The sequence below is a fragment of the Perissodus microlepis genome, chromosome 7, assembly GCF_051167445.1.
Source record: "Perissodus microlepis isolate ML-2025 ecotype Zambia chromosome 7, ASM5116744v1, whole genome shotgun sequence".
NCBI classification, from domain to species: domain Eukaryota; kingdom Metazoa; phylum Chordata; class Actinopteri; order Cichliformes; family Cichlidae; genus Perissodus; species Perissodus microlepis.
The window spans coordinates 53,681,862-53,705,722 of record NC_140467.1 but is presented as its reverse complement, the minus strand read 5'-3'; the positions used below and the strand labels follow the sequence as shown (position 1 = coordinate 53,705,722).

Genomic DNA, 23,861 nt, shown 5'->3' with positions numbered 1-23,861 from the left:
CCAACCAGTCGCAGCAGATGGCCGCCCCTCTCTGAGCCTGGTTCTGCCGGAGGTTTCTTCCTGTTAAAAGGGAGTTTTTCCTTCCCACTGTCGCCAAAGTGCTTGCTCATAGGGGGTCATATGATTGTTGGGTTTTTCTCTGTATCTATTATTGTAGGATCTACTGTACAATATAAAGTGCCTTGAGGTGACTGTTGTTGTGATTTGGCGCTATATAAATAAAATTGAATTGAATTGAATTAAGCTGCCCTCCATAACAGGACGAGTAAATGGTGGATAGAAAGTAATTATGTACTTACATGATGGATGCAGGTTGCTGATGAACTACAAGGATAAGTTACTTTAGTTGTTGTTAAACTGAAGTGTTAAGCAGTTATTTTATACTTTTAGTGCAAGTTTTCAAGGAAACCAATACCTAGACTACTTTTGTGCTTACATTTGGCTTATAGTATATTGTGTCATGGATATAATATCATATGTAAGATTAAAACAATAATCAATGGTAAGACTTTGAGCAGTAATGAAGGAGTGGTCTCTAACAGACACGTTGATGGTTTGGAGGAAATGATTACTGAAGTTAACTCAGAATCAGAATCAGTATCAATCAGGCGGAAACAAAATTGTATCAACAGTATAGATAGCATGTGTGATGTTTATGAGTCATTTCTTTCGTAACTGTTAAAACCTCTGAAGAAATTCATGACCATATGTTACATGGCCTGAGTGGAGCAATGCAGGATTGAGTCTGACCTGCAGCCCTTTGCTGCATGGCTTTCCCATCTCTTAATAATAATACATTTTATTTAAAGGCGCCTTTTAAAACACCCAAGGACACTATACAGAACAAATGAGACAGGCATAAAAACAGGAAATAAACACACTCTTGCTCTACAGCAGGTATTTTTCAGAGTTTTATGCTACATGCCCTTCCTGATGCAACCAAGGGAAATTTGAATCGCTGGCTGGAATTAAACTAAAAACCTTTCACTTACAAGGAAATATCTAAACCACTGCAGTATGGAGCCATTAGAAAGATATACATGGCCTGCATTTGTATAGCGCTTTTCTAGTCATTAAAGACCCCAAAGCGCTTTACACTACATTCAGTCATTCACCCATTGGCGATAGCAAGCTACATTGTAGCCACAGCTGCCCTGGGGCGCACTGACAGAGGCGAGGCTGCCGGACACAGGCGCCACCGGGCCCTCTGACCACCACCAGTAGGCAAACATGGGGTTAGTATCTTGCCCAAGGATATTTGGCATGCAGCCAGGAGGCAGCCTGGGATCAAACCACCAACCTTCTGATTAGTGGCTGACCTGCTCTGCCACCTGAGCTACAGCCACCCATACAGATGAAAATACATAAATTACAATATTTTAAAACATTGTAAAAGAGTGAAAACTCTTGTCACTTCATACCTGGCCTGCTGGATGCCCTCCACCCATTCATTGCAGTCCAACTCATCCTCTGTTCGCATCTCTAGAGGTTTCTGCCCATCGTGGCCAAAATTGACCATGAAGTAGTACTATGTGAAAGAAAAGAGACAAAAAGTAATGTGACTTCATGCTTGGAAAAAAGATCTCTAATCTTAGGTCAGAGTATTTTTTTCAACAGGTTTATTCAGGCTTACAATCTAGACAATGACAGAATTATTATATGTTTTTACCTCAAGTTTAATGAAACTACATTAATGTATGTGTGCAACATACAGTCCAAATCAAAAGATTAAGACCACTTGAAAAATGGCAAAAAAAAAATCCTATTTTGCGTGATTGGATCTTAACAAGGTTCCAAGTAGAGCTTCAACATGCAACAAGAAGAAATGGGAGTGAGACACCGACGCGCTTTCAATTTCCCTTTTTAATTTCAGTTGTCTCGTGAATTCTTGCTTGATGTCATTTTTTGTTGCTATTATCTTTTGTTTGTTAAAGGTCTAGTGTTGGACACATAAATAATTCAGTGACAAGGCCAGGAAACAGTCCAGATTTCTCTCAAAAGAGAAAACTAGAACCAGCTTGAATATTATTTTTTATCAGTAAGTAAATGCCTCAAAAAGCCACTTTCCTTGTATGTCTCAAAAACTAGAGTTTTTGTGTCAAATCTGTTATTTGTTTATTGGCTACAAAGTAGAAAAGATGAATGAACATCCTCCAGCTGCGGTGATACATTCCATAATTTAAGCCAATTGTTATACACCTTGTATACACGGACTAATGAAAATAACTGTTGGCTGCAGCCCTAAGGAACATCCACACTTGGTTCACATTTTCATATTCAGCTTCCTCGTCAGAGTTCTTGCCCCAAGTAACAGCACAAAGAGCACAAGTAACACTAAAATAGCACACAGAAAACAGACCTGCTTCCTCATGAGTGGAGGTGATAATTGGAAGAGTACAAGGACTCCACTTCAAAATGAGAATTAGTGCAAACAATACAAAGTACATACAGATGCACTTACATACATGCATCTGTAAAGATGAGGACAAAATTATTAGTATCCTCCTAAGACCCGAACGCTTCCACAGCATGCATTTTTAATTTTACTTTGCTATTTGGGCTGATTGGCACCTGATGAATGTAAAAACAAAGAATTACCACTTCTTTTTTTTACCTAATTTTTCTTTCTGAGAAAAATGAGATCTACATATGAGGACATTCGTTTTAAATTTTGATAGAACAGTGGCAGTATAATGTCCTCGTAAGTGGATATCAGGCCCTTGTAGAGAAAAATTAAGTATTTTAGTCTGGACATCCCAAAATGTCCACATCCCAATAGGAGGGTATTACCCCTAGTTTTGTCAAAATTTTCAACAAGGGCAATTCTAAACATACTAGTTTTCTTTAAAGTATTCTTATTATTGTTATTATTGTTATTATTATTATTTCAGAAAAAAATTACTAGGGTCAACATTTTTAGCCCATGAAAATCTTTTCTGTGCAATGATGTTCTTTAGCTTGGTTATCTCCACACACAGTGTAAAACTTCAGCAAGAGTTGTCACTTAAGAAAGCCACACAGTACAGAACTCTCCTGGAAGAGGTTTGGAGTGAAAGATTGCAAAGAATCAGGAAAGAAAACTAGTGAGAAATGTGTCTTAAGACCCTTAGAACAACTCCCAAGACTCGAGCAAATGAATGAGAAAGTCGGGAATTGTAGTCTCAAAGAAGACAATCCCTAGAAACCTACACAGGAATGGCTGCACAGAACAGAAAACTACACTTCAAAAGTATTTCTTATCCATTTACTAGATGCCTATGTTATGTGATTATGTGATTTACACAAAGGCGTTGACAAGGCTTGTACTTCTAGAGACAGGCAAAGATAAAGTTGTAAAATTATACCATGACACCTATGAGTACTTTTCATGAACATGGGCGTAATTTTCACTGTGTACATATTAACCTCCTAGGACCTGGTGTCCACATATATGGACATCACATTTTTGGTTATTTAGACCCGAATACTCAATTTTGCTCTACAAGGGCCTGATATCCACTTACGAGGACATTATACTGCTACTGTTCTATCAAAATTTTAAACGAATATCCTCATATGTGGATGTCATTTTTCTTAGAAACAAAAAGTGGGTAAAAGAAAAAATCTGGTAATTCTTTGTTTTTACATTCATTGGGCCCCAATCAGCCCAAATATCAAAGAGAAATTCAAAATGCATGCTGTGGAAGAGTTCGGGTCTTAGGAGGTTAAATAAAATATGAAGTAGAAAAATGCAAATATAAAAACAATGCCAGCTGTGTTAAAGAAAAACTATATCAAGCTAAATCGTTTCAAGGCTGAACAAGGTAATCATAAACCCACTTCAACTTCTGGTTTTTAGTAATTTTAGTTAATTTTAGTGCTATTTAGTGCTTCTGCAGCAATTGTGGCAGCCAGCATGACTGCCGAGGACACTCAGCAGATGAGCCTGTGCATGTAAAACTTTGGGACGCGCCATGTATCTTTAAAATTTTTTTAAAAAAGGTCATTGTAGCGGGGCGTGGCCTGTGGTGCCGTGCAGGGAAGGCAGACGCACCTGCACAGCAGGAGCAGGTGGTGGTAGCACGCCGTTGGCAGGAAGAGGGGCTAGGGATGCCAATTGTCCGGGCCGATTCTCTCTCCCGCTCGCGGGGGGAGGGGAGTGGGATCAGCCGGATGGCTCCCTGGCCTGGCGATGGGGGTATGTGGCGGGGCGTGGCCTGTGGTGCCGTGCAGGGAAGGTGGACGCACCTGCGCAGCTTCCACAATCATGCCTCGCCATCTTAAATATGGGACTGGGCCCTGACTGGGTTGATGGTGTTGATGTGCACAGAACAATAAAAATGTACAGAACACAACTGGGTCATGTTCACAGTCATTCATTTGTTTGTGAAGCTAGTTTTACAGCAAGGTCTTAATGGAAAATTTCAAAAATAAATAGAAATTTGTTAAGGATTCTGTGAGCTCACAATCAACTATCCTGTGAGGTCGCTGAGCCCCTTCTGCATTTAGAGAAAATGTCTCCGGGTTTTCTCCCACTTTGCCTCTGCAATCTAAGGCTGAGATCTTTGCAGTTTTAGAACTCTGATCACATTTTTCTGAGTATAATCTGGATGTATGATTATAATTATGCACAGGGTTTTTGCTGATTTTTTCTTTACATTAGCATTAGCTGGCCGTCCAGTTGATATAGATTGCTGCTGCCTCTGCGGTAAAAGACTGCCTAACTTCTCATTTTAAAGCCAATTTGTTCTCTTTTTGTGTCGTTTCTGAAGACAACAATACCACCATTGACTCCTAAGCTTATAATTATGCTGTAATATTTAAGCTCAGTAGGGACTTCTACTTATACATATTGCAGGCTAAATCTATTTTTTACAAGTACTTATCGTGTTTAAGTTCACTGGGGCATTTGACAAGGGTATACATAATTTAGCAAAGACACAAATACAAATCCTGACTCCACCTGTTCCACTTTATGCATGAATACAAGATTCTAATCCCTTTAAATCATAGTGAAAATCCATCCCATATCACATTTTCAAATTTCATATTTTATTTACAAGTTTTTTAAAAATGCACTAACTAAAGTATGACAGGAATGAGCCCATCATCAAATACTCAAAAAGCAGTCACCAGTAACTCAATGCATGTTTCAGTCCTTTTTTTTTTTTCATTTGTCATATCGTTGTCCCTTCAGCTATTTGCTAAACCATACTAATGAGGTTAGCACGTGTAACAAGGAACAGCAGTTCATCAAGACTTGGATTTCATAATACACCAAACTCCTTTGCATGGCAGTTTTAGGAGTACTTATCCATTTAAAAGCAAAAGACACACAAAAATAACCTTACAGTAACCTGAAAACTTTAGCATGTCTCTAACTACCTTAGCTAAACCCTGTATTTCAACATTTCACATAAAATAACTTGTATTGTTGCATTTGTCATAAAAAAAATAATTAAAACTGAGCTTTAACACACACCCCTGCGTTATATTTTATGGTCTTACCAAGGTTCCACACTGGTAAGCTCATAAACATAAGGGACCCTACGGGCTCAGGAGAAAAAAAAATACAACAAAACGTTAAAAAAAAAAGTTATCCAGGAGTGACACAAACTTTCAATAGGCAATATGTTAAAAGTAGAAACTGCAGAGGTGCATTCACATGACAAACTCTGTTTTTTATTTAATAAATTAATATGAATTCAAAATAAATTGCTGTTTTTTCTCAAGGACAACTTAACCCAATACGACTGCAGAAATTTGAACATGGTTATGCACTAATTTTCCAGGAAAATTACTATTTTATTAATTCAGAGAAATAGGATAGATTTTCTCTGAGGTCAGGCAGTAGAGATCATCTACCAATCCGGAGGTAGGAGATGAATCTCTGGCTCCTCCAGCCCATGCATCGAAGTATCCTTGGGTATGTTACTAAACTGAGTTGTATTTAACTCATTATAGTCTGTATTTGCCAAACATTAAGTCCTTAACAAAGTCACAACCCTCTAATCCATGAGATATGGGTCAAATAAACATATAAATTACTTGCTGAATATCAGTTTTTTCCTTTCCTCTGTCTGACAATATAGTTTGCTAAAAGGGTGCCACAGAGAGAAAGCAGGTCTGTATAGTAATGATGTAACAAAAAGCGGGTGAGGGACACTTGCTAGCGTGTGTCGGCTACAGACCAGAGAGGCTTAAGGGCTTGTTTGTGTGCGTTGGGGGGTAGGGTGGGGGTTACATAACCATCAAGGCTTGTGCAGCATCCTTGCATTGCTAATGCGGCTTCCCCGGTCACAAGCCTGCTTTAAGCACAAGGATAACAATAAGTGAGACGAACAGACGGACAGGGACAGACAGAGTGAGAAATAGGGAGCTGTAAGCTGCCTTGCCCTGCATCGAGCATCACCGCGTTCACTCACAAAAAAACACTTCATCAGTCTGCTATGCACAGATGCAAACATGAGAGCTCCCGCTTACAGCCAGGACCTCTTTCAACACGACCTGACCTGCAGGACAATGGTGCTGTGTTACTTCCTTCGTCTCTCTTTCACTCACAGAGCACTGAGGACATAAGCTGCGGTCTGGGCTACTTTTTATACTATGCAATACATATTTGTGTGGTTTTCACTACAGTTATTTTCATTACTGAATCATTGTCTTTAAATTATATAAAAAATATAATAGACATTAACTATATTATTAGGATGTCATTAAAATCTGTTTTTCAAAGATAATATCATCTGTGTATAAAGAGTATAAATAATTTTATTTAATGTGTAATTAAATAAAATGTCAATAAAATGTCAAGGTAATTACAAAAACACGTTTGGGACTGAGAAATTCACATGTACCCCACTCAATTCATTAAAAAGTGTTGAAATGAAGATGAAGCAGTGTACTTGTGTCACACATGGAAGATTAAAGTAAATATTTAGTTGATCTGAGCTAAGGTAACTTCTTGTCTCATTTTTTGGCTAACATTTCAGCTGTCCCAGGTTGTAATAAGTAGCTGCTGTTTGTGAAGAGAGGCCTTCGTTAGTTAGAAAAGTGATTCATAAGCACTAATCCTGATAATAAGTCAGCTAAAGTGGTTATAAACTGGAAACCGATCTCAGTGTTTAAACACTCACAGAAATAAAACACAACACAGTGTTTTTGTGACATTTAGCTTGTTTCTGAACTTAAACTGACATGAACAGGAGTTAGGAGTTATGATTGCTGAACTCAGTAATGCAACAATTACAAATGCTCAGAAAACTAGAAAAAGGGAATATTTGATGATTTGTATTAAAAAAGACTACTAAAAAACTTGATCTCATGTTATTGCACTTTTTAATGCTATTAAATTAGCAAAAATGCACACTCATTAAATGATCAACCTACATTGTGGTTATAAAAATTACTGTTGAAATAGATCAAATAGATTTTCTATTAAAGCTCAGTTACAAACAGTTTCTCTATTCCCGAATGTCTGTCAGTATGAGTGGATCTCCCTAATATGGTCCACACAGTGCACAAAAGGCCCACCTTCCATTTCTAAGAAGGAGCCAATCAAAAAAGGCAAGGGGAAAAGAAGAGTTGCAGGGCAGCACCCACGCTTTGGTTATTTTGAACTCTGAATCATCCAAAGCTACCTTACTAGAATCCAAGAATAAAAATATTGAGGTAGAAATAAGCATTACAGATCAAGCATTATGATCAAACACAGGATTTACATCACAACTTCACTGTGCAAACACATACCAAGGAGGACTGTGCCATATTTAAAATACATACATTGTTTTGGACTTTTTCACTTAACTTATTTTGAAGAAATTACAGTAGGTTTTGTTGTTATTTGGTTACACGTGTACCATACTCATAGAAAGGCAGTAGAGTACAGTAAAAGGTAGTCTCCCAATAACACAGGTAGCACTAGTGCGTAGCAGCATCCACGTGTGAGATGCAGTTGTGTTGACTTGGTATTCAGACAGTGACTGCAGGCAAAACAACGAGCAAGGATGCTATTCTTAGTCTAGCACAGCATCATCCTAGAGCAGTACCACATGTCGGATACAAACTCACAAACAGAAAGTATTACATATTCACAGCAGAATCAATTTTCATTATTTAAAAACACACTAGTGTGATTTATCACATTTAGCCTTTAGCCTCAGTTAAATATCCTTTCAAGAAAACGTCCATATTTTCATATCTCTGATTGTGTAACGTCAAACTTACTGTATGTCACATTTCACCAACTACCAACTTCATCACTATGGAAACACATCAGTCAAGTGGCACATAGGTGACGCTATAATGGGCAGCAGCATTAGCATTAAGCATGGTGAGAAGGGGGAAGAAAAAAAAGATCTTTTGGTTGCTTTATATTTTCCTACTACTAACTATAGTACAAACGGTTTTAGCAATTATTTTAATATTACTTGACAGTTCATTTTAGCCTCTTTCAGCTCATTGTTCTGATTTATAGATAAATTGGTGATTCTAAATTGCCCACGAGTGCGCATGGTCTCTCTGTGTTAGCCCTGCAACCGACTGGCCACCTCTCCACGGTGTATCCTGTATGTGGCAGGAGTATCAGAACAGTTGAGACACATCTTTTCTAAACACCGTGTCTCCGTGGCTTTTAAACCTCAAAACAGGATGCCCCCAAAATTGGTCCCTGACATATGCCTGACTTATAGACTTTAAATCACAAAAGAATACAACAATGAACACAACTCCCTTTGTGTGACTTGTTTAATAGGTTTAATAGGTTTCTCTTGAAATTTCTGCTGTTTAAATAGTGACAGAATTATTTTACTAACTAAAACTGCTATACATAATTCTTACTAATGGTTTGTATGTTTTTATAAGCACTGTAAATGTTTGTATTTATTTAGTTAGTTAGTTAGTCAGTCAGTAAAGTTAATAACTAACTTTAATGACGGTGTTCTTTCCCAACTTTTACTAAGTAATTCTTGTGAATGATGGTGTAACTTTTCATACCTAAAAATACTCACCATTTAATAGTGTTGCATATTATTATAAGTATAGTTGAGCAACTGCCAGTTTTAAGACAAACCAGAAACTAATTATTTTATAAGTATATTTGAATGTAAACGTGTATGCACCGAGTACAAAAGGGACACAGCTTCGAATGAAAATACTTTTTAAGTATAATTAGGACATAACACTTCATTTTAAGCGCAAAAAATTTAAACCTAAATTCATCAAAATTACCTGGTGGGATATTCCACCATAAGTTAAAGGTTGTATCATGAAGGATGTCTAATTACCTTCTGAATTCCTGATAGCTAGAGTTTTGGGAGGGAAAATAAAGAAACGCTGAGCAAGACTCATGACACCGTGTATGTGTGGTGAGGACTTTTTAAAGGGACTCAAGAAAGACAGAAATGAAAGACCAAAGAAAATTGACGGTTTTTCACGCTAAAAGCACGTTTACCGTGGGACGCACCTGCTGCTTCTCAATAGCATCCTTGCTGATGGCGGACACTTTGGACGCCGGTGCCCTCTCGCATGTGCATCCCTCCAGCAGGTATATACCTGAGGGCCGTGCGCTCTGGTCGTTCTCGAAGTAGAAGAGCACATTCTGGTAGAGGGCGAAGTACTTCTCAGCCCAGCGACTGTTCTCTGTGGTCTTCTTGCTCAGGTAGCCGCGCTTGGTCCCCTCTTTGCGCGCAACCACTGACAGATACAGAGCGTGGCCCTCATTGTACCGCACGCTCTTCTGCATTATGTTTACACTGAGTCCTGTCCTTATTTTGGTCCCAACTTCAAAGAGCAAACATATGTATCACATCACGCATCCTCGATATCGCTACCGTTATCTCTACCGGATGGATACTGAAGAGAAAGTGGTTAACATCACATCTGCAGAAAAAGGTAATCCAGGTTTACGATGGCATAAAAAGTTGGAGAGTGCATCACTCTTACCAGACTGTCAAATACAGGCTCCAGTGTGATCTGACTCGTCAAGCTGAACCGTTGAAAAGCAGCACCGCTTCAACACATCTTCATGCTGCAAAGTTCGGACATGACCTAGAAAGCCAGTGTGTTTCTGTCCTGGTGGTTAAAAAAATGAGGAAAACGACGGAGTGTGTAGTACCGCCAACAACAGCACACAGAAATAGACTCAGTGAACAGACGGTGAAAACAGAATCACGACGGACATCAGCGCTAATCGGCTTTGACATCAACTTAGATCGCCGCAGCCCGCGCGCTGCTCTCTGAGCGCGGAGTCTCGCAGGAGTTCCATTTAGGCAGCGCAAACCAAAGTGCACCAAAGTTTACACACCGACAGTTTTACACAGCACACGTTTCGCTGTGAAAAAAAAAGGAAGTCCCTGCTGAGGAGGGCTGGTTCCCGCTTTGCTCAGGTCCAGTTTGTTGGTTCTCTCAGGTGGATAGTGATATTTTTCATGAAATCTGCCTCCTTTAGAGGTTTGGTATAAAAATGTTCGCAGGTTGGTTGACATCAAACTTGGATTTTTTTTACTCAGCAGTTTGGACATTGGTGCCCATATTAAACCGGATAAATCTTGTAGCCTACTTTTTTCTCCAAATGCCTCTTTTTGGTTTTTGATGACCAACAGCAAGCAATTTTATCAAAACAAGAGACCAAAGTATATGTAAGGTGTATTGCTATTAAGTGTGTGTGTGTGTGTGTGTGTGTGTGTGTGTGTGTGTGTGTGTGTGTGTGTGTGTGTGTGTTGGGGGGGAAGTGGGGGTCCGTTACCAGCTATTTCAGCCTAATTTTGTTACGTTTACATGAGCATTATGCCCTGACCTCTGAAATCAGCAAAGCAACCTAGAGTTGGTTGTGTAACAAAAATTCCAGCAGATCATCAGTTTCAAACCAGGCTGTATTGGGGTTTTTGAGACAAACAGCACACGTTAAAAACCCATGTCAGTTTGAACTTCAGTTCATTTTGACCATGTCTGTGGTTCCTACCTAAACTAGTGCCATGTGTGGCTGATTGATATTTATGTTAGGGAGCAGTTGATCAGGTATACCTAACAAAGTGGCCAGAGAAATGGATATGTGCAAATCACAATAGCATGATAGGCCTTCTTAAACAACTCTGGTGATTTATTTCAACTTAGTCATGTGGCTCTATGAGTAATGTTAATTGCAGTCCTCCAAAACATTTGGTGAAATTTGTTCCATGAAATAGCAAGTATTGCAGTGACTTTTCAAAGGTCTGACTGATAGTCTGACTGATATACATTTCAGACTCCAAATCACCTAAATCAAAAGCAAACCTACTTACTTATTTCTCAGATTATTTCTTTTACAAAATAAGTTGTTATACTAAGTGATGTCTAAGCATAAGTGTATTTGTATCAAGATTTGACCTTTAAAATCAACATATCACTTTGAGCACTTGTGTTCTCAAGGAGTCTGAAAATATAACAAAATAAATATTTATCACTCTTATGGTAGTTCCCTTTAGAGTAGATATGCCTTCAGCACTAATAAGTGTGTGTGTGTCTCTGTGTCCATTTCTAACACACATTTGTAAGGTGGACAAAAGCAGAAGTTTCTATTTTTATAAAGTGGTTATTTGCATCAAAAGATGGCTGTTGAAAGTCCCATCCAGCCTGAAACAGATGTTGTAATGCTTTAGTAGTCAGTGTTTGTATGTGTCGCACACATGCAGAGACAAATGACAGACGGAGTTAAGGTGCCACAGACTTTGCATTTCACTTGTGTGCGTAGATCTCTGTTCAAAACCTCTTAGGAAACCTCTTCTTTATGTCAGACTGACAAAAAGTAAAAAGCAGTTCCTGTATTTTATTTTTTTATTTCTTTTATTTAGGATAGTTTTGTAAGCACACTGTATAATTTCAGCTAGCTCTTGTCTATTTTTTATTTTTATTTCATCCATCTTCTTCTGGTTTCAGGGGTGCTGGTGCCATGGGGCAAGAGGCAGGGTACACCCTGGACAGGGCTAACACAGAGAGACAGACAACCATTCGCACTAACATTCATATCTAAACCCAATTTAAAATCACAAATTTACCTTACTCCACTATCTGCATATCTCAGGACTGTGGGAGCAGTCACAGTACCTGTAGAGAACCCACACAGACATAAAAAGAACATGCAAACTCCATGCAGAAAGGCCCACCAGAAAAGAAAGAAAGAAAGAAAGGCCCCAGTCAGATTGTAAATTTGGACCCAAGACATAGTTGCTATAAGGGAAAAGTGCCAAACACTGCACCACCTCCGCCCTTGTTGGATTTGTTTGTTAGTTTAAAGTTAAATAACATACTTTTTATACCTAGTTTTAGTTTAATCATCTATGTCTACTTTCAGTTATTACAGATTATTTTATCAAAAGGCACAGTGAAACAGAGCCAATGCCTGTGTAATCTGTTAGGCAGCTTAGTATCAGTTACCACGATGAAGTCTAACTCCACTCCACTCTGCATTGACCTGTTAAAAAGGTTATATTCTGAGAGCTGGGGGTCAAAATAGTACTGTAAAATAATAGAAATTTGAATAACATCATGGAGCAGCTATGGTTAGCACTGTTGCCTCACAGCAAGGTCCTGACTTCAATTTTACCATCAGATCAGGGACTTTCTATGTGGAGTTTGCATGTTCTCCCGTGGTCCCTGTGTTCTCTCTGGGTACTTCAGCTTCCTCCCACAGTCCAAAGACATGGAGTGGGGGGGAGGTGAGGTTAGGTTAACTGATAATTCTAAATCGTCCATAGGTGTGAATGTGAGTGTGAAAAGTAGAAAAACACTGCCTGTTTGATTTTTTTTAAATTAAAAATCTAATTTAATCCATATTTGTTCTATTAAAATTACATACAACCCACATAAACTGTCAGCAAGACTCTGTTCAAGGTGCTTTATATTATAAATCTAAGACCTTACAATATTAGAAAGAAACTCCATCAAGCACATGGAACCCCGCAACCAAGCTACTGGCAATAGAGTGAATGAAAAACTCCCTTTTAACAGAGAAAAAATCTCAGGCAGAAGCAGCCTCACGAAGGGGCGGCCATTCCCCACAACCAGTCGGGGGTGAGGGGAAAGAGAGAGAGAGCAGAAAGAAACAGGACAAAAGACACACTATGGAAGAAATAGCTTAGTTTAATAGTTTAATAAGTACTTATGATGTTTAATAAGTATTTATGATTAAATATAGTAGAGGTTTATAAATACATAGAAGCGAAAAGAAATGAATGAAAAAGAAACAGTATATCATGGGAGGCCTCCCAACAGCCTAAGCTCAATGCAGCATAACTGAGTGAGGGTTTTGAAAATTCTAGTAACCACAAGTAAACCTACAATGTGAGAATGAAGTCCTCTTTTTGGATAGTAAGATACTACAAGGTCTTTAAGATATAATGGATCCGGATTATTCAAGATATAGTATATGAGGAGATGGATTGTAAATGCAGTTCTGAATGAAGCCAATAATGAGAAGCTAATAAGGGAAAAATGTAACTGGAAAAACTGTAGAAAGTATTTTCTATGTATTTGCACCTGTGTGTGTATGTGTTTGTGTAATTTCTCCTAGTTGTATTGCCTTTTAACTCTTCCTTAAATCTAAGTTTATAATGATCAACTGGTAATGCTGAAGTGTTTTAGTAAGCACTTTGTAAGCACATTCTTTTCCCCCTAAAAAGGTAAAAAGTGAGAATTAATGAATGTGTTAAGACTGAAAGTAAGGCATTGATATTGCACATACATAATCCCCGCTTTTGTAAACAGCCGACTATGAAGTCCTGGTGAGCTAGCCCATTAACTCCTGAGGTAGATTAACCTCATCCTGTCATGTCTGATCAGTTTCAGAGCATTAAAAGGCCACATCTGACTACTGTGTCCACAGGCAGACAGTGGCAATGCTGACAATTGGGGGGGAAAAGTCCCTTTGCAGCTTAATATCATGAGCAGAGCTACAAGGGGAGGAGCAAATAGGCAAACAAACCCTGTGAGGTTAAAGGAGTGGACAAGGACATGTTGCATCAGCGCCTGCCGTTAGACACATAGTGCTCCGTTTAAATTGTATTTCGCTTGGAGGGGAATACTGCTTATTCTGAGAATTTGTAAGCTTAAAAGCAGTATAATCATCACACCAACTGTCAGCACACACCTTTGTTATACACTGTAGCAGTATGCTGTAATAAATGTACAATTTTGAATGTACATCAGTGAAGCTTTTCCTCTACTAAATGGCTAAGAACCTGTATCATTTAGAATAAAAAGCTAAACATTATACAGCAAAGACTATGTGGGCAAGCTAACAAATTATTTTTATGCACTGTGGGTACCTTAATAACTAACAAATGTACTGAAAGTGTTCTTTTATCTTTACACAACATCTGCTGTTGGATAATTCATATTGTACATTGTTTACACCTTCCATCAGCAAAGGAGAGTGAAACAGGTAGCAAGACTGTATAATCCATTGCATGTCTCTTTGTGTTCATGTACAATGTAAACAGAGGCATTTATGTACTCATAAAGACAAGGTTTTACAGCGTTATCTTAAAATAATAAAACAGTAATAATTCTTTACTTTTATTATGGCTGTTTTGTTTGGGGGTTTATGCATGGAAGTTGTTCATTGTTAGAAAAGAGTTACTTTATTACACATCTAACAGATGTCTAGAGTTCAGAGGTGGGTTTTTGTAGTGATGATAATAATGATGATGGCAAACAGAAAAAAATAAAGCTGTTAAAGTGCTGTTAAAATAGTCTTCACCACAAGTAACTCTCTTTTTAATTTCTCTTTTGAAGTTATGAAAACTGTTGAGTATGTATACAGAGCCATGTGTAGGCTCATTTGTGGTAAAAATGAGCCGGCCAAAATTATTTCTTAATTTCAGCTTTCCCTTCATCAAAACTGTAAGAGCACTGTAAAGACCCTCTGCATGCACCTCCTTCACTATATCCATAAATTTTCTGTGTGCCGTTCCTTCTTTCCTTCTGCCTGTCAAAATAAAGTAAAATGTTTTTTACATTTTAGGCAGTAAAATAGATGAAGTACTTTAGCATTTTAAACTGAATCTTGTTTTATTTGTTGTGCAAGCAGCATTGCATGGTGGGTGGTCCTTAGTGGGGCCATACAGAGTTTTAATACTCTCTGTAGATCTCCATCTGACAACTTTAGATATAGCCAGCAAAGGATTAAGGAGGATTACTATTTACTACATGCCTACCACTATGCCTGAAACATATACTATACATCTCTAAACATTACTGACCATAATCTGTATCCATATGTTATTGGGAAAAAGTGTAATAGCTTCCAGTTTTGCAGAATATATATTACTGTTTTCTTATTTCATAGCTAAACTTAGCACAAAAGTTAGGAAATTTATGCATGATCAATGTATTAAGTGTTGTAACAGTGCTTCTTGGCAATAAATCATATACTGTTGGAAAGCCTGTTTACTTTCGCTTAAATGGTGCCACATTTGTAATGAAAATGCATTTGTGTGTTGAGCAGCAGAAGGGTGGTTTGTACCCATGAAAAAATTGCCAACTGTTCCCTGCCAATGCCAAACAACTTATTCTGTTATTCACTCTTGCTTTGAGCTGCTGACACCCAGATACAGCCAATCTAGCTGTGTACCCAGGAAATCCAGAACAGACTGCACACAACTGGTCTCACAGGACTGCTAGTTAGTAGGCCTGCTATTAGTGCCTTTCACAATCAGGAATGTTTGGACTGGTGTCAACAACTTGTGCACTGGAATCTGAAGGTTGTTTTCAGCGATGAGTCCAGGTTCTGCCTATAGCAGTTGGATCATAGGGTCGATGGATGGAGAAGAGGGTGAGAAGGCTATTCTGACTGCTGGACCATTAGGGTAAAAGGTTTTTGTTTAGACAGTGTGATGATGTGGAGCAGCATCTCCTTTCTGGAAAAACAAGTCTCATTATCATCAAAGGCAATCATAAGCCAAAGAGATATTAAGATAAGATTCTTCCACCAGTGTAATATTATGTAATATAATAACTCCATAGCCTGGGACTGATCCATCAACAGTTTCTGACCAAGCTGACAATGATTTATATGGCTCATTCTTATACTACATAACACAAACAAAGGGAATCAGTGAAAGAGAAGTTCTGGTGTTGAGCCTTGTTAGCCACATGAATTGGATATCCTCACCTTTTTTTGTCTCTGAATATGTAATATGTAATTTTGTAATGCATTTTAATTACAAATGAACAAGCGAGTTGCGCTAATGTAAAAAGATACATGTACACCTCCATAATTTCTTTGTTCTTTTCTCTTCCAAAGCAGAGTGTCAGTAATAGACCTGCTATTCAGTGAACTTAGCTATAAAGTTAGCTATAAAAAAAAATCTCAAAAGTGTGTTCTTTCCCTTAAAGGGAAATCAAGCAGGTGCCTGGTTAGTCATGATGGCTAAACATACAGTGCTGTGGGTGTCTCTTGCTTCCAGCTGAGAGTACTTGTTCAGAGTGGTGATTTTCATTAGAACAGGGTAGAGAAACAGCAGGTAATAGGCACTTGTTTTTGCTGCTGTGCAGGGCTCAAACACTCCATATGGCTATATCAGGCAGCAGTTTTGTGGTTTTTGAACCACAGAGGATCCTCGCATAGGCATGCATGATAAACAGCATTTACTACTGATACTGTAGAGTTAGACTGAAATAAAATTTAAAAAATGACACATTGATAAAAGAATATAAATCATGTGTTTCCTAAACACTAGTGTAGCCCAGATGAAAAAAGCACTTTTACACCAATGATAAAGGAAGAGAGGGTATTATTTCCTTTATCTTAACTGTTCACATCAGAGGGGGGCACAAAGAAGTACTTTTCTTTCTCATTTAAAATATCTAGCTTTTAAAAAATAATTATCTGAATCTTACAACAAACAATTTATAGATTGATACATATATACCATCAAAACAGTGTACATCACTGTCACACCAGTGTTTGTTTTCATTCAAAGGCTTTATGATTTTTCCTATAATGGTGGGCCGGTCTCTAGTCAAAACGCCCAATTTTTTTTGTCCCAGTCCAGCCCTGTATGCAGCTCATCTGCAGTCTGGAGTTACCTACATCTTCCTATTCGGGAGGCAGAATTTCCGAGTTCTGAGTACAATCGAAAGCACCACGACTGCAGTTTTCGTGTTGGATGTAAAAAGCGCACATGACGCTGTGACGTAGGCTAGAATCATGGCGGCGGTCAACGAGGGTCCAGGCGTGGGATTTCTGTCGTGGAAATATGCACATTATTTTTTCCTTTCTGTTGGTAGGTGGCACAGTGCACTTGTGGCAAGTAAGCAAGCTAGAAGACTGGCAATCTTGCTGGGGAAGTTAGGGAAGCAACACATTAACAAGAGAATTCTGAGTAAAACCAAAGTTACTTTCTCTAGTAACTAGTTACTTTGAAAGTAACGAGTAACTTGAAGTAACTGAGTTACTTTTGATAGAAGTAACTAGTAATGTAACTAAGTTACTCATTTAAAGTAACTTACCCAACACTGATGACCAGTTTGGATTTCATACAAAAGTCTGCTGTTAAAATATCTAATGCAGTTGTTGTCACTGGGATAACACAGGTATCTGAAAAAGATGAACAGTTCATTGACTTTCTGAAACAGTATGGTAAAATTGGAAGAGTCCTTTTTGTTGATGATTCACTGTCCGACTTCTACCAAAACCTGATCGTTGAATATTCTAGCAGTTCAGCCTTAGAAGGTTTAGAACCTTGCTTACCTTACACGTACACAGCACAAGCTGACCCCAGCATTGTCTATGAAATTAAGACACTCAGAGCGTGTACACTACCAAGGTTGGGAGTAATGTTACGAAGACCTACTTAGCTGAGCTCAAGGAATTAGCTAAGCTGAGTAGCAAAGACTATGGTGAGGTGCTGAAGGAGATGATGTGTCATATTGGGGGGGGGGATGTGGAAGCCATGCCACCTACCACTGAAGATCCTTCCCCCACACATGTCGAGACCACTGTCGTATCTCCGCCTGCTCCTAAAGTGCAACAGTGTCACACCTCACATTCAGATGTTACACCAAGTGATATTGGTGCCACTGATCATGCTCCCCTTACTAATGGAAGGAGAGCAGTGTCCCTTTTAGTAAGTGACTTGAACCCACCTGACATTCAGAAGGTCATGGTAGAGCATATCATACGAAGGCAAGATGTCCCACACATCCAATCCCAGGTGAGACTCCATTCCTTCTCCGGTAAGGTTCCCAGACCTAACAATGAAACTGATTATGACACATGGCCCACACACATTGAACTGCTCCAAAATGATCCCAGCATGTCCCCTCTGCAAATATCCAGAAAGATCCATGACAGCTTTCTCCCACCAGCAGCTGATATAGCTAAGAGCTTACGGAAAAACACATTGGCACCACAAAGCAAAGAACTCAGTTACAGTTCCAGGGTGCACATGTTTTTTAACCAGAGGAGAAACATGAGAGTAGCATTATTGCTATTGAGGATCTCAGAAACCACGTGGCGAGGCTGCACAGTCAACTAACTACATTCATGTCACAGAAAAAAACCCCAAAGTTGGCTAACACCAAGGGATCTGCAGGGAAGCCGCAGAGTAAGATGTCAAAGCCACGTGATGTAGATGGACGTATGCAAAGACAGACTACAAAGAAACTGACCCAAGCCCTGGAATTGTTTCAACTGCGGTGAAGATGAGCACATCGTCCCATGCTGTGTTGACCCTGCTAACCCCAACCTAGTGGCAGAAAAAAAGAAGCAGTTGGAGGCAAAACAGTGCCAGTGGGAAGTGCAAGATGGTTCAGACTCACCTTAAAATAACTAACAGTTCCTGTTGTGGGACAAACAGGAGCTGAGGAGAGTCAACAACGTCCTTCAGACGTAAACAATGAAGACAAAATCACAGCTGAGGTTAACAAAGTAAGTACACCAGCAAAGAACGTCAAAGCACATGCATATTCTGGCTTAAAACAGACTGAGTCATTTTACAAGCAGCACTTTTCAGAGCAGAAGATCAAGCCACTACATGACCTCTTAGAAGTGGAAGATGCTAATGGCCAGCTAGTGCCCTACTTTGGCTATATAGAAATGACCATAACTTTTCCAAAGGACTTTATAGGTGTTCCAGTAGATGTAAATACACTTGCTTTAATCGTCCCTGACACTTCACAATCCCTCGTGCTCATAGGCACAAACACTCTAGATTACTGTTCAACATCTACTCAGAGACTGACTTAAGCGGTCATCAACCCCTTCCACATGGCTACAAAGTAGTCTTTAAAATCATGGAGTTGAGACGGAAGCAGACAAGTGACAACCATCAGGGGGTAGTGAAGCTGCAAGGCAAGATGCCTCAAGTCATTCCAGCTGGTTCAACCGTAGTGGTGGAGGGAGTTGCCCTTGGCAGGGGCTTTCAGGATGAAAATTCCGTTGTCATTGAGTATCCATTGTTGTCCCCCTTGCCCGGTGGCCTGCTACTTAAAGCATGTCTGGTTGACTTCCCCCAGCGACGGCCCCACAAGTTGCCAGTTGTTATAAGCAACGAGTCTGACCACAACATTGTCATCCCTGCCAAGTGTACTATTGCAGAAGTTAGTGCTTATCAGACCATCCTATTAAAGGAGCACAACAAGACCAAGTAGTCAGAACCACCACAGAGAACGCCAGAGATTCCATCCTCCCAAGAGCCCACTATAACTTTCAGTTTTGGTGACTCCACTGTTCCACTGGAATGGAAACAATGCATCACACAGCAACTCAACAGCATGCCTGAGGTGTTTGCACAGCATGACCTGAATTTTGGCCGGACAGACCAGGTGCAACATCGTATAAAACTTTCGGATGACATGCTCGATGCAGGAGTTATCAGAGAGTCAGAGTTTCCATTTGCGTCACCTATAGTGGTAGTCCGGAAAAAGAACAGCCAAGTCCGGTTGTGCATTGATTATAGGCGTCTAAACCTCTAGACTATAAAGGATGCGTACAGCCTTCCAAAGCTAGAGGACAGCCCTCAATGGTTCTCAGTGGTTCTCTGTTCTTGATCTTAAATCAGGATACTATCAGATCGAGGTCGAGGAAGCAGACAACCGAAGACGACCTTCGTGTGTCCTCAGGGTGTGACGGACGCCCCCAGCACATTCCAGAGGTTAATGGAGCATGGGGGATATGCATTTGAAGGATGCGTTGGTCTTCCTTGATGACGTGATACTATTCTCCTGAACCCTTGAGGAACACGAAGAAAGACTCATGAAAGTTCTCACTCTTCTGAAAGAGTTTCGGTTAAAGCTGTCACCAGAGAAATGCATCTTCTTCCAGACTTAAGTCCGTTATCTGGGACATGTGGTCTCCAGAAATGGTGTTCAGACTGACCCTGAGAAGATTTCGGCTCTTAAAACATGGCCTGTCCCTCAGACTCTGCGAGCGTTAAAGTCGTTTCTTGGTTTTGGTGGGTACTATAGAAGGTTTGTTAAAGGGTATTCCAGCATTGTGAAACCTCTCCACAACTTAACCTCGGGGTACCCACCTAGCCACAAGAAATTAAAAGCAAACTCAAGACAAAATGCACATCAGTACCATGACCCAAAGGAGTCCTTTGGAGGTCGCTGGACGCCAGCTTACCAGCAAGCCTTCAAGTCAGTCATCAAAAGTCTCACCACAGCCCCTGTACTTGCCTTCGCTGATCCCCAGAAACCCTATATACTGCACACCGACGCCAGTACCACCGGGCTCAGTGCTGTGTTGTATCAGGAGCAAGAAGGCCAACTTAGAGTCATAGGCTATGCAAGTAGAGGGCTGCCACGGAGCGAAAATCGCTATCCAGCGCACAAGTTGGAGTTTTTGGCGCTCAAGTGGTCAGATACAGAAAAGTTCAGTCACTATCTCTACGGCAACCACTTCACCGTGGTAACGGATAGTAATCTGCTGACTTACATTCTGACTTCAGCAAAACTTGGCGCAACTAGCTATAGGTGGCTAGCAGCACTGTCCACATTCTCTTTCAAACTCCTCTACGTCCAGGGAAGCAGAATGGAGATGCGGATGGATTATCACGCAGACCACATGGAGGGCTAGCGGATGATCTGAAATCACAAAAAGAGATTGAACGCATACAACAGTTCACTCAAGATCACCTTTGTGATCCAGACAACGTCAATGGAGTCAATCAGTCTGTTGTGAAAGCAATCTGTGAGAGGCAGTTCACCTACAGCGTCAGTCCTGACGATGAAAGAGGGGCAGATGCAGATTGTGTTGCCTTGGTGGAGGTTCTTGCAATGTCTCCTAACGCTGTACCTGATAGCTATGGGCAAGAGGAACAGTTTGGAGGTCTGCCAACCATTCCCCATCTAACTGAGGCAGAGCTGACAGACGCGCAAAGTGCCGATCAGTGTATAAAGCATGTTATTTCCCAGATCGAACATAGAGACACACCACCTCCAACCATGCGTACACAGCTCCCCGAACTTCCACTCCTCCTCCGAGAGCTTAACTGTCTCGAGCTCCGCAACAATGTCTTGTACAGGCGACGCCAAGAGGGGTCCCAGACAACCTACCAGCTTGTACTTCCAGCTGAGCTTCGCAACATAGTCCTCACCAGCCTGCATGACCATATCGGTCACACTGGACCTTGTAAGGACCAGATTTTATTGGCCAAGGATGGCTCTAGACGTGGAAAGGAAAGTGAAGACATGTGGCAGGTGCGTGTGGAGGAAGGCACAACCTGAAAGAGCGCCCCCCTTGGTCAACATTACCACAACACGACCTCTTGAACTCATGTGCATGGACTTCTTCTCCCTGGAAGCTGAAAAAAGTGTAACCAAGGATATATTGGTGATCACAGATCACTTCACTAAATTTGCCGTTGCTATCCCAATACCTAATAAAAGGCCGCACAGTGGCAAAGTGTCTGTGGGAAAACTTTATGTTACACTATGGCATCCCAGAAAAGTTGCATAGTGACCAGGGTCCAGATTTCGAGTCCCGCAGAATCAAGGAACTCTGTCAGGTGGCTGGTATCCACAAGATGAGGACAAGCCAATACCATCCTAGGGGCAACCCGGTGGAACGATTTAATCGTACCTTGCTTGACATCTTGGGCACTCTCCGTGATCAAAATAAGTCCTGTTGGCGTGACCATGTAAGACCCCTGGTCCACGCTTATAACTGCACCAGGAATGAGGTGACTGGTTTCACCCCATACGAACTGATGTTCGGACGCCAACATCAGTTACCAGTTGACCTTGCGTTCAAGAGGAACAGCACTCGTCTCACTCTGAATATGTGCAAAAACTCAAGTCATGTCTCAAAGAAAGCTACAGGCTAGCTATGGACATGGCTGCAAAGATAGCTCACAAGAACAAAATGAGGTTTGACAGATATGTAACTGCCTCAGACTTGGAGCTGGAGATCAGGTATTGGTCAGGAATGTCCGCATCTGGGGGAAACATAAGATTTCAGACAAATGGGAACACACTGTGCATGTAGTGGTGGGTAGAGCAGGCAACCTCCCAGTATATACAGTTAAGCCTGAAAGCAAAGATGGTCCCCTAAGGACACTACACTGGGATCTGTTGCTATCATGTGGCTACCTACCTGTGGAGAAAACCAGTGAGCATGTACAGAAGCTAGTGTCAGCAGGCCAAGAACCCATGCAAGTCCCGTGCTAGAGGAAGAGAACTCCTCAGATGAAGAAGATGATCTGCTCATCCCAGTTTGGTTGAGCACCCCTGTCCCCACGGTCAGTGAGAGTCCTCTAAATGTCCCTGATATTGACAACCCACCTGATTTTGACAGCCAATCTCATTTTGGCAACATACCTGATATGCCAGCCAGTACTACAGATAATACTGAGTACTTACCCACCGATGGAGTCACATCAATCGAACAAGTGGATGAAACAGCCTCGACTGAAAATGACTCACCCGTTGATGATCCAGACGTCTAAGAAAAGCAACTTCCAGTTGAGGAGGCTGGCACCAGAGGTGCGAATCCTGAGGAGAGAATGGAGGAAAGGGTCCCAATGTATACAGGGGAAACCACAGATACAAATGATTCTGTCAGGAGATCTGAGAGAAACCGTCGTCCGCCACGACAGCTTGATTATACAGAGTTAGGCAATCCCCTGATCACAGCAGCAAACTCATTCTTGCAAGGACTGTCTTTAGCTTGGGCAGAGGTCATCAGTGATGGTGAAGAGCCTGTTCCTACCCCCTTCCTTGACCCCCTGAATAATCATCATTTAACTGTTTACCATGCACAGGGATGTGCATGAGTTCAGGAGGGGAGGGTGTAGCCCAGATGAAAAAAACATATTTACACCAATGATAAAGGAAGAGGAGGTGTTATTTCCTTTATCTTAACTGTTCACATCAACAAAGCATCATAAGTCCTATGACAATTAAATGCACCTCTCAGTTCACCCCACGTGGGGGTACCTAGCACTCGGCGACCAATCAGAGCCTATGCAGGCCGCATTCACCTTGTCAGCCAGGAAGTGAGGTGAAGGTGCGTGGTCCTCCCCGGTTTTTCTCATCTCAGGAACAGGAGTGGAGGCATCTGCTACTTAAACTGAGAAACGCAGGGACGAAAGAGAGCAATAACCCAGAATTGAGAGGAAGGAAAGCAAGGATACTTACCTGCTGGAAGTCCACAGTTGAGTGGCTGGATGAAGGAGAGAAGCAACGTTGGTAAGACAAGTGTTATTCTGAAGAAAAAAACTTGCAGAAACACGCTAATGCTAGCTCGATCTCTCACAGGCTAACCACTCACCTTTCATCCGGAGAGCTGCTGCAATTCCGACATCAGTGTGTGAAACAGAGCAACTGTGAGCAACATGTTTCTTAGCTGCTCTGAAGCTAATTTTTTTTGTCAGTTCCCTGGGCAATTTTTGGTGCATTTT

General features: G+C 40.6%; 1 protein-coding gene across 6 annotated transcripts in view; it reads right to left on the bottom strand.

The window, feature by feature from the left end:
• rasgrf2a (Ras protein-specific guanine nucleotide-releasing factor 2a) overlaps positions 1 to 10,313 on the bottom strand; it is a 51,457-nt gene extending 41,144 nt beyond the window's left edge. For 2 of the 6 annotated variants that reach the window (XM_084935973.1, XM_084935975.1), the window contains exons 1-2: positions 9,431 to 10,313; positions 1,422 to 1,528 (exon numbers count right to left, since the gene is read on the bottom strand). In XM_084935973.1, coding sequence (XP_084792099.1) covers positions 1,422 to 1,528; positions 9,431 to 9,721 — 398 coding nt within the window. In that variant the 5' untranslated portion in view covers positions 9,722 to 10,313. The remainder of the gene's footprint in view (positions 1 to 1,421; positions 1,529 to 9,430) is intronic. The other 4 variants (XM_084935974.1, XM_084935977.1, XM_084935976.1 and 1 more) reach the window with 4 other exon arrangements.
• Positions 10,314 to 23,861: the final 13,548 nt, after the last annotated feature.